The sequence below is a fragment of the Arachis ipaensis genome, chromosome B7 (genome assembly GCF_059453495.1).
Source record: "Arachis ipaensis isolate K30076 ecotype BB chromosome B7, ASM5945349v1, whole genome shotgun sequence".
In the NCBI taxonomy this organism is placed as follows: domain Eukaryota; kingdom Viridiplantae; phylum Streptophyta; class Magnoliopsida; order Fabales; family Fabaceae; genus Arachis; species Arachis ipaensis.
In genome coordinates, this window is record NC_142442.1 from 4,897,632 (window position 1) to 4,909,551 (window position 11,920).

Here is an 11,920-nt window from a genome sequence, read left to right on the forward strand (position 1 = left end):
TAAAAAAATATATATTTTTTAAAAATTAATTTAACTATTAATATATTCCATAGAACAAATGTGTAAAAATTGGTTAAGAAGGAAGACGTTAGAAAGTAGTGTGAGAGAATGAGAAGTAGAGAAATTGAAAAAAGAAAAGGAAAAAGAGAGATGATGAGAAGTGGAAGATTAATGTGTTCAAAACGAGATCTGACAAAGACAATCTAAAGAGAAGAATTCATAGATATGGGTTGGAAGTTCTACTATCTTAGGAAAAAGAGGAAAAGATATGGATGACACCTTCGATCATAGACTGCAGTATATAGCTGAATGCTACTTAACACATTCAAATCCAATTCCCCCAAATTACATCACTGCCACTCCGCGTTTCTTCCCACGCGCCTAACTATACCCTTTCATGCATGCTATTCAAACATTTAATCCATTTAACCCCAACTTTTTTTTAATCATTTTTAAAAATAAAATAACAAATAAACTGTTCAGAATTTATATTTTAGACAATTTAATTTAAAAAAATATCAATAAAATATTATATAATAATAAATATAAATAAATTAGTTCAGAATAATATTTTTATTTTAATAATAAAGATTAATTTACAAGTAGTGTATTTATTTTTAAAAATTTTATTAATATTTTTCTAGAAACTAATTTAAAATAAAAATTTTTATCTTAATTATAAAGACTAATTTAAAAATAGTGTGTTTATCCTAAAAAAAAATTTATTGATATTCTTATTAGAAACTAATTTATTCAAAATATAAATTTTTAAGAATTTATTTGTCATTTTTCTCATTTGTTAAACTTAGTTTAAAAAACGAAGTTATTTTTTTAAAAATTATTAATATTTATTCTAAATAATATTACAAAATTAGTATAATTTATTATTTTTAATTAATGATTAATTAATAATATTTAAAAATATTAGTTAAAAAATAATGCTAAATTATTAGTTAAAAGTATTAGTCAGCATAAATTAAAATTGTTGATCCATCAGTTTTTTATTTATTGTTAAATATTTTTTATTAAATAAGAAATAATAAGTTTTAGATAAATAAAAAAAATTTATTTATTATATTTTATTTTAATATATTAAATTTAAAATTTAAAACTAAGAATATTTTATTTTTAGTGAAAACTTAAGTATAGTTAATTTCATATAAAATTGATAGTTGAAAATTATTAAATGATTTGACTAAATTGTCATTTAATCAACTCTCAATTATCAATTTCACATGAAATTAACTGCACATCAGTTTTTTTTTTTATTCTTGATAACAAATTAATTTTAAAAAATATTACAGTTGTTTTGATGCATTATAGATTTGAAGTTTTATACTCAATATTTTTATTCCCAAAATTTTATAAAAAAACAAAAAAGAATAATAAAAATATAATGTAATTATTTTTATTATCATTTTAAATTGAAAAAAAAAATAGGAAGTAAATAATAGTAAATACACCTAGCAATGACCTAAGATTACAAGTGTTAGTAGGAATATTGATTACGAGTGAAGAAGGAAGGACGCGCGGTCGTGAAGTATACGCGCCGAGCCCACAAGTAATGAGTGGCGCCATGTGAGTGTTTGAGGCTTGAGAGAAAGAGAGAGAGAAAGAAGAGTCCATAAAACTACAAAAACAAGAGAACAAAACTCTTTATGCCCTTCTTCCCCCTTCTTCACTACACACACCACCAATAACAACCACTCTTATTTGTTCTCTTCTTTTTTCTCTCTTCTTCTTCATTTTCCTATTGTGCTACCTATCTAGACTTCTACTTTTACTCCTACGCCTATAATTGGAGAGAGAGAGAGATTCAAGTGTGCTGTTTGTGTTTGTGTGAGTGAAAGCTGAAAAGTTTTGAGAGCAAGACATAAATAAATACAAAGAAGAAGAAGAAGAAGGAGGGTGTTGATGGTGATGGTAACGGTATGATGAAGTTGAAGCTGAAGTTGAAGAGCTAAGAGAGAGAGAGAGAGAAGAAAAGAAAAAGGGTGTGGGTGTGTTGTGTTGACAGAGTAAGAAAGAAAGAAAGAAAGGTCGTTATTGCATTTTCTCTCTCTTTTAGAATTAAATATATTAAAATTGAATTGGGTGAGAGTTGAAAAAAGCCAAAGTGAGAGTAGTAGTAGTAGCCACAATTGCAGCAGCAGCAGAAGAAGCAGAAGCAGAAGCAGCAGCATCAGAACCCCAAACAGAACCAACAGAAGAACCTGCACATTCAGAACCTAACCTTGTTCCTCCTTCTCTCTTCCCCTCCTTCCTTCCTTCTTTCTCTTCCCGGAGAACCATAACAATAACAATAACACACACACAGAGACATTTACACAAACACGTAACCTGCATATATAAATATAAAGAGAGAAAGAGAGAGAGGCTTATCAGTTGTGGCTACTACAAGGAGGTTGCCATCAGATTCTGGAGCCTTCGCAGACTGGTCAGCCCCTTCTTCCTCCGCCAGAGTTGCTGCTCCCGTCGACGACCTCTCTCTCGGTTTCAATGCGGGACCCCCTACCACCGCCGGACCCACCGCCGCCGCACCTCAAGGAATGTGGCCTTCCAGGTCCCTCAACTACGGCCTCGCACCTCCCGACATGCCTCCGGGAATGGTTGGACTCCGCGACGTCTTCGTCGTCGCTCCGGCCTCCTCCTTCCACCACCACCACCACCACCACAACGATGCCGTCTTGTCCTCCTCCGATCTTCACCATCTCAGCAACAATTCCTCCAACAATCCCGCAACTGCACTCGGCGTTGGAGTTGGAGTCGGTGTCATCCCTCTCCTCACTGCAACGCCGTGTCTCGATCAGGACAATATTCTCACCGGAAGAGCCAGAACCGCCGCCTCCGGAGGTACTACCGGAGGCGGAATTCAATTCTGGCAGGAACAACAACCGCATCATCATCAGTACCTGAAGAAGCAGGGTTTTATAGACCACAATATCGGAGCCAATTTGGTTCCCGGTGGAGGCAGCGGAAGCGGCAGCGGCGATGGCGGTGCTTCCAACAGCGGCGGTGGAACAACCACGTGTCAAGATTGCGGGAACCAAGCGAAGAAGGATTGTGCACATAGGAGGTGCAGAACTTGCTGCAAGAGTAGGGGTTTTGATTGCCCTACTCACGTGAAGAGCACGTGGGTTCCAGCTGCGCGCCGGAGGGAGCGCCAGCTCATCACTGGCACGACTCCGTCGACGGCCGCTGCGGTTGCCGGTTCCAGCGGTTCAACTTCCGGCGCCAAGAAACCTCGGTTGATTTCTTCACAGACAACAACAAATTCTCACACTTCAACTTCCAACACCACTCCTCCTAGAAGCTTCGACACTTATTCTAGCCATCAAGGTTTCTCTTCTTCCTTCCTTCGCTTTTTAATTTCATGGCGGGATTTTTAACCCAACTATGTTAGATATTAGGGATCTAATACCATGAATTTGGAACACCAAACTATGCATAACTTCATGCAATGATAACCTACTTTTTATTGCGGTGTTTACTGCCACGAAAACATTACGAAGTTGATACTGTGAAGTATGAACCATTAATGGTTGACATGTTTGACCGAATCGTCTTCGTGGAAGTAACTACTTTTTGTTATACCTTTGTTGTTATGGTGATGGTGAGATCGTACCAGTGCTAATAATGTTAAAGCATTAGGGTCAAGTTAGTATTAGTACTTTTATTTGTATGTTTATGATGAACGGAAATTTGAGGTTGGAGTATGGTTTGGAATTGCAGATGCGAGTTTCAAGGAGAAATTGCCTGGTCAAATAAGAGCACCAGCAGTGTTCAAGTGTGTGAGAGTCACGTCAGTGGACGATGAACAAGATGAGTATGCATATCAAGCCGTTGTGAAGATCGGTGGCCGTGTCTTCAAAGGCTTTCTCTATGATCAAGGCCATCAGAATCATAGTAATAGAGATAGCAATAATAGTAACAATAATGTGTATCCTAATCTTTCTGAGCTCCATTTAGGTGGTGGCGGCGGCGGTGGCAGCGGCGGTGGTGGTAGAAATGGGGTTTCATCATCCTCCCCAATGCTTGATCCTTCTGATGTTTATGCAGCTTCAGGTGGTGGTGGTGGTGGTGGTGTTGGGGGGTTACTGGGAGGTTCAACCTATGGTAATCCAATAAATTGATTATATATATTATGAACTTTGTTGTGTCTTTCTTTTTTGTTTTCATTTCTAAGTGCAAAATATTAGTATATGGCACTTAAAAAAAAGGGCTTAATTTAACTTTATTTTATTGTAGTCTCTAATTCAATTCTCTTTCTTCTTTTTGCTTATTAGATATTATTCTCAAGAAAGAGTTTGGGGATTGGGTGGTATTATTATTAGTCTGATCTATTGATTTTTCTTTCTTTCTTTGTAGGCTTTGTATTTTTTTTAATCTCCCTTTTTTCTTTCCACCTATGTCACTCTTTCTTGCATCATCATCTTCTTCCACTTTTAGTTATTTTGGTTTCTATTCTTTCTCTCTTCACCCTTTTAATTTGTCATTTCATGAGATGATCTATGTCTTAAAAGATATATGGTTGATGTACCAAATTAACCTGAAAGTAGGAACCAAAAAAAAGAAAAGGAGCATTGATGATTAATCTTGTTTTAACTAGTCTCTACTACTAGTTATTCAATCTTAAATTATCATTATTATCATTATTTTACTCCTTTCTGAAACTAATTAATAGGGCCTTTGTTTTTTTTACTTTACTATATTTATTATTTGCTTTTGTTTTTCTTAGTTTTGTCATAGGTGAAATCTACAGTGTGTAATACCCATAAACATATAGTATTATCTACAATGTTAAATAAATGCATGTGACAATGATGAAGTCTTAAATCATAGTATTTTATGCTTATTGTTTATTTCTTCTTCCAGCAGAATGCACTAATTAATATCTTTACCATGTTCATTGTTCTCTTCTCTATATATTATTCTAATAATATATTATTATATTGTGACCTTAGCAATAATATATAGCATATAGTATTGAATTATTTAAAAAGTTTATAGAGTTCTACTACTATTTGATGTAGGGGTTTTAGTTTTACTAATAGTTGGGTAGTGCTTTAGACTTAGAGCATGAGAAGTAGTTGTAACGTCACCATCATATATGGCTGTCGTTTTCGGGGTCTATAGTTTATAGGGTCTTCACATCTATCTCTGATCCGTAAGCAACCTGCAAAAGTTTCTGCATTCATCAAGACACCGTGTACCCTTAACTTGTTTCTTTATTTGATTCACACATTTTTACTCTTCATCTTCATCTCTATTTAAATCTTCTAATGTGTACTATCTAACATTACATTGATGAAGATATCTTTTGGTATTAAGTGATATTACATGTATTCAAGATTAGTGTTATATTTTATATTAATACAACTAAGAGTGTCTAGTTTTTCTTTTCAAGTATGTGATTACGATACTATTTTAAGAGGTTTTTAGGGTGTGTTTGATTTGCATGTTCATTTTTTTATTTTTATTTTTATTTTGTTTTTTAGTATTTTGTGAAAAAAAAATAGAAGAAAAAATGAAAACAAGTGGTGAAAATAGAAAATGAGAATTTTTTTTTTTTGTTTTAACAGTTCTTTTTCCAGTACAAAATTCTAAAACCAGAAAATGAAAACGCAAAATAAATAAGTTTTTGAATAGTTTTCTAAGCTGTGATGTCCTTTGCCTCTTTCTAGTGTCAACTATTTCTTCATTATTTAAAAAGGGTTTGTGTGTATTATTTCTAGACATATAACCATTCATCTTGCTTGTGAGGGCCACGTTTTGATTTTTTTTTTTCTTTTCTCTGATTCATGCCTCTTTTGCTGCATTAGTTTTGTGTTTCATGATGCTTTGCTTTAACCAGCAATGTGTGTGCTGCTTTCTTTTAGAAATATGGCCATAATACCACATTTAAAATAATACCACTACTTTTTTGTAAACTATATATATTATTATCAGTTATCATGTGTTTTTGTGTATGTTGATTATCATGGATGTTGCTTGGTATTGGTATACGGGTTCATTATTTCATCTTATCATCAGGATCATGTATTGGTGGATTGGCTAATCAGCCTTTTGATATTGTTTATTTCCGAGGAAGCTGCAGATTATGCGTGTCACTTATTAATTTTTGGCTAGATTCTTGGTTGCCATTTCTGACCATAATACTTAAACAAATATTGATGGGATATTGGTCTCAATCCATTGCATGTTTTTTGTCATCTTTTCCTGCACATGCCAACCCCATTCCTTTGTCTGAACATCCCTTTTTATTTTAAAAATATACTTTTGTTGCAATTGTGTAATTAATTGCTATACGGTTTTGTCTATTTCTGCTTCCTTTTGCTTGTCTTGTATTTGGTATACATACAAGTAACCATTGCTTTGGATTACTTGTGCATGTTATTTTTTAGTATGTTATTGTTTGGATTAGTATTGTCTCAAAGAAATCTCCGTGTAAAGAGTCTCACGGTAAACAAGATACATGACAGGACTTAATGGTATTGTTTGATCCATGTAGTCGATTCCAACAAGCGGGTTAAGACTTTGTTATTGTTGTTAGTAACTGTCTCAAGACAGAATCAAAATGTTTGTCCTAAGACAAAATTAGTTAGGAAAATGTTTATATCTTATTTCTATCTCTCTTGTTTGAATACTCTTTCTAAGAGGTTGATTTAGAAAAATGTTAGAAGTTGTGTCTTTATCCTTTGTTACTATATTTTAGCCTTTTTTTCCGGGGGAATTTGTCAGAATTGTTGTCTCATATAATTAGTGTTGAACTGTCCCACACTACCTATCATGTCAACCATAAAGTAGTCTTTATTACAATACATGTACATTGTTTGGATTATCAATTATCATGTTTCTTTAGTACAGGTAAATATTAGTAGTGTTGCATAGGAAAATTGAATGGTGTTGTTTTGTGCTATAGATCATATAATATTTTTATCATGGAGATAACTGATAATGTGTGTGGGACAGAGGTTATTTTGGGTGCATATGATAAAAAATAAACTGTGATTGTTTCAACTCCTTCGTTTGTTTTATTCTACAATTTGTGAAATGATTGGATCGTATGCTTGTGTATGCATTGAGGCCCTTCATTTGTACTTTCGTGTTTTTTGTTGTTTGATGGAAGAACAATATATTACAAGCAACACATGGTTGGTTTAATAATGGTGGTGGTGCTTGTCTCACTGGTGGGTACACTCCATTTTTGAGAGTTGATTAATTGATTTCAATTAATTAATTTACACGTGAATTTCATGTCATTAATTAATTTGCTTTGGTGTTAGCATTTTGCAAGTATGTTGTTGGTTATTATAATTTCTGGTTCAAATTGTTTTACTTTTTCTATTTGAAAATTCAGATGTATTTTCTTGTGTATGCATGCAAATTTCTGCCGTGGATTCCATTTTTCCATTGCATTCTTTGAAACTGCTTTTCCTATTAATGTTTAGGAATGTTTATAGTGATTGTATCAAAGCTTCTAGAGCAAGAGCTCTGGAGATTGATATTTATTGCTGAGTGAGATTATTATTTACATATATACAAAGTCTCTGATTAGGGCACTCAGCAGAATTCTAAGAACTAATATGAACACTTAGTAATGGTCATAGACAAAGGTTTGGTACTAGTTTATGAAACTTAAATCAGTTATTTATTGAGATCAAGCTTACCTTTAAACTCTGAATTATTGAAGATATTTTAAGGTCTTGCCTTCCCTGGGTTTTATAGGTTGCCTATTGTGCATAAATAAAACTAGTTAAGTTGGCAATGTGTTACACCATCCACTTTTTTTTTTTTTTTGGTTTTTCACGGTATCCACAGTCCGGCCAAAGATTAATTCGCTGCGAATGTGAGAGGTGTTGTCGCCGGCCAATGTTTTACTATTTATTTGTTGATTTAGTGCAATAGTGTCTTAGAGATGTTATATTCAGGTATTAAAGTTTTCTGTTAAAAAAAAACTGATCTTGGTCACTGAAGTTATGTAGTAATGTCAATTACTAGCTGCAAATCTAAACTAACAAACCGAAATATAAAATGATACAGAACTAATAAAATTTGAAGCACCAAGTTTTTCAAACAAACTCCTTAACATGTTTATACATGATTAAATGTAGTTCAGATCTGTTACAAACACAAGTTAAATTTTGTTCAGATTCGCAACTGATTAGTTCTTAATTTGTTCTTAATTTGTCGGCTGAGAAATACCCATGAAAACCCTCCTACCCTTTAATTATGTCGTTTTCCACATTATAAAACAATCAATATTCAATGGACTATACAAATAAAATCATAAGGTAGCAACATTTTCCAATGGGTAATATCATTCCAAATCTGTACCCTTGTAAGAGAATTCATCATTGACATGATATCTATTTTGAACAAAATTTGCTTGGCATTTCAGCAGTATCAACCATCTTAATGAATGTCTTGTGAGCATTATTAGGTCCATTGTCCACAAAAAATAAAAAATAACAGGTTTGTTTCAACATCAAAATCAAAAGTTTTCACCATTTTCCAAAGCTATATATTTATATTCCTCAAATGGCCATGTGCTATCATATCCGGGCATAGTGTCATTTCCTCCATATAAGGTACCCTAGAAAATTATATAATAATAGAGGTAGATAGTTACCTAAAAACAATATAGCTATTTCCCTAGCTAATTTTTTTTATGTCCCTCAAATTCCATTACCAAATGTTCACATGGCATCAATCTCCATGCCACTAACTTGTACAAAGAAGAAAAACAAGTGGAAGAGTTTGAATTTCGTTAATGGGAGACAAACTTTCTTTTTGAAGAAGTCATCATATAAACATGGCATATGATGTTTTATTTTTTGGAGAAAATTAAAATATAGTTACAATATTGGAAAGAATAATAAAAGAAGGTTATAGACTTGTAGGGGAATGGGTCTTGTACTGTCAAGAACCAATAATTAGTTAATGAAAGTGGTAGGGTAGGAATATAGGGATGTGAATTAAATAAATTTTTTTGGGAATGTATATAATGATAGAGGGCACAATACAAGAATGTTTGGTTATTACATGATTGACAATGCTACTAGCTAGCAACATTTTTACAATTTTTTGTTAAAAAAAATCATGTTATGTGTGCACAAATAATTATTTGTATGAAATATATATTAATAAAAATAACTTAAATAACATATATATTTATACATAAATATATAATATAATAGTTCATTAATGACTGATTTTTATTTGTCCATGATAAATTTTTTTTTAAAAATATTCAATCACTATAAAGTTGTTAATATAGAAACATTTTTATTTTAAAGGATCGTAATATATAAATACTTTTTTATTTTTTATATTGTATATGCTTAAAAAGTTTGAATTAAGAATCTTTGCTATAATGAGTTGATTAGTGTGAAAAATTAAAAACTTTTTTAAACAAATAAAAAAATTGCACACAATTATGTCACTAAATATATTGGAGGCACTTATAGATGCTTTTGTTTGAAATAGAAAGTAGTAATACCTTATTCATGCAAAACTACTATTTCCACAAACAAAAATATTGATAGACATAGAAATTAGAATCATAGCCTGTGTGGAACCAACTTCCAAATTTTATAAAGTTGTATGGGTGTTTAGGTGATCAAAATAGTGAAAGATATTGCATTCATATTTAACTTCTTCACTTTTTTTTTTCCCTACTATAAATGTTATTTTACTTTTTCTGTAGCTATGCCATGTTTTATTCGATAGGATTATTTGTTCCTCCATCTTTAAAGCATATATGTATTTGTATTTAAGATTATTTTCTTCTAAGATTTTATGTACCTTTTATGTTCGTTGACTTGATCATCGGAGTTTCTCTTATATTCGTCGGTCGACAAGTTCGGGAAAAGAACTCTCCAATTGTTAGGTTTTTGTAGCCTAATGTTTGGTAACACATTCTAGTTAGGTTCTCTATTTTAAAATCCTTTAGGTTAAATGCAAAATAAACCATAGCAGAGTCAATGGTGAAGTTCTCAAATCTATGATTTAATAAATGCACTGAAGTTCAAGGTTAAGAGAAATATTTATATTCAATAACTCTTTGAATTTTCATAATTATTTGAGTTTGATACTTATATTATTTCCTTGATTCAATTTGTGCATAATTTTGTTAATTTTGTTGCAACTCATCACTTGTGATATGCCATTTTTTTTATGGGTTTTCATGATTTTCTCACGACATCTTCCAACTTAGTAGGTTAAGGACTAATCTGTCACAGATTTAAGTTTGATGTAAATGTTATCAGCCAATAATTTGATGCATACATTATGCCTTTGACATCCAAAACACTCACCTTCTCAACCCAATTCTTTCTCTACAATTACAAAAAAAAAAAAAAAAAAAAAAAAAAATTCAACAACCGTACTTGATGACATTATTCAAGTTTAGAATCATTACTCTAATTTCATCTTGATGGCAATATTAAAGGGTCATATGAGTTTTTTTTTTTTTTTTTGTGTGTTTTTTGCTTTTCTTTGTTTAATTTTTGTCTAGTTGTTACTTTTTAAGCACTTTGTGTTATGAATCTTCACTCCTTTGTGGTTAAGAGCTTCAAGTCTTCAACGGAATATCGAAAAATGTTAACATTATTATCTAGGACTTAGGGTTTAAAGGACCATATTAAATATACATTAAGATTAGCTACTAAAATTAGTCATCAATGTTGAATAAACACTAAAAACAAAATACACATTATAAATATTACATATATATATATATATATATATATATATACACACACAAATACGTTGTAGCTGATTTTTAGTATATGTATAGCATTTTGGGGTTTAAAAAATATAATGTTATTGTTTATCAATCTCCTAATCTTTAAAATCATTATTGGGGACGTGCATGTTATCATGAAACAAGCTTTTTGCACCATCTATCAACACCTCCAAATTAATTTTTTTTAATAGTATTTTTGTGCAAAAAAGCGAATAATCACAATTACACGTAATTCTTTTTAAACTCTATACGTTAATTAACATTAGAGGGAAACTAAGAATTGTTAGAATACGGAATCTCTACTTGCGTGACTCGAACAAAAGACTTTCTTATAGAACACAAATGGAAAAGAATGAATTGAAAATGAATAATATAATATTCATTATCATTATTGGTGCGGAAAGTCTTAATAATTATGTCCATTAGATCAATTAATTAAACAATAATCTTTATAATAACAATATGCATGCACAATGATAATATTTTACATATATATAATTAATTAAGCAAAGAACATTCGATGGAGGACCCTTATTCCAGCATCTTGATTTAATTTGCTTTATAAATAAATGTATATATAAGACTTGGTTGTCTCAATCTTTGAGGGAGGAGAATCAAAATTAGCTTTTGCCGAACATGCATGTGCACTAAATTTATATACACTACTACTCGAGTGTTATACAAATCTTGTGCTTTCATTAGAATCCTTCTAAAGTTTAATTTCTTTATGTCAAGTTAGTTTATTGATTGACCTTTTATGTTAAATTGTACCCATATTCCATTGCTAGTAGGTCCAACTATCTTCACAATGCTCAAAGTGTATTGTATAAGCCAAATATTAAGATTTATTATTGTATTTGGTGGTCAAATATTAGAACTAAAATTTCAATCTATAGACATAAAATTCCAGTCCCTTCAATACTTCTAGAAAGTGGAGAACTGAAATTTTTTAGGATAGAGACGAAAACTTTAATGATTTTTTTTTTAAAACTCTTATTTAACTTTTCAAATTTTAAATTTATCTTTCAATCTCCATATTTATCTTAAACTAAGCATACTACTAAGTTATAACCCTGTATAGTATATTTTACACCAAACACATTACAGAGATTTAATTTAGTCTCTGTCTTTTAGTTTCAGTCTCTAAATCTTAGTATCTCATTCTCAGTC

General features: G+C 31.4%; 1 protein-coding gene across 1 annotated transcript; it reads left to right on the plus strand.

Annotated features, from left to right (window-relative positions):
* Positions 1 to 1,613: 1,613 nt before the first annotated feature.
* LRP1 (Lateral root primordium (LRP) protein-like protein) lies at positions 1,614 to 4,432 on the plus strand. Its single transcript, XM_016311270.3, has 2 exons — positions 1,614 to 3,339; positions 3,733 to 4,432. Exons 1-2 carry the CDS (start codon positions 2,550 to 2,552, stop codon positions 4,131 to 4,133), a joined length of 1,191 nt encoding a protein of 396 aa, XP_016166756.3. The 5' UTR covers positions 1,614 to 2,549; the 3' UTR covers positions 4,134 to 4,432.
* The last annotated feature ends 7,488 nt before the right edge of the window (positions 4,433 to 11,920 follow it).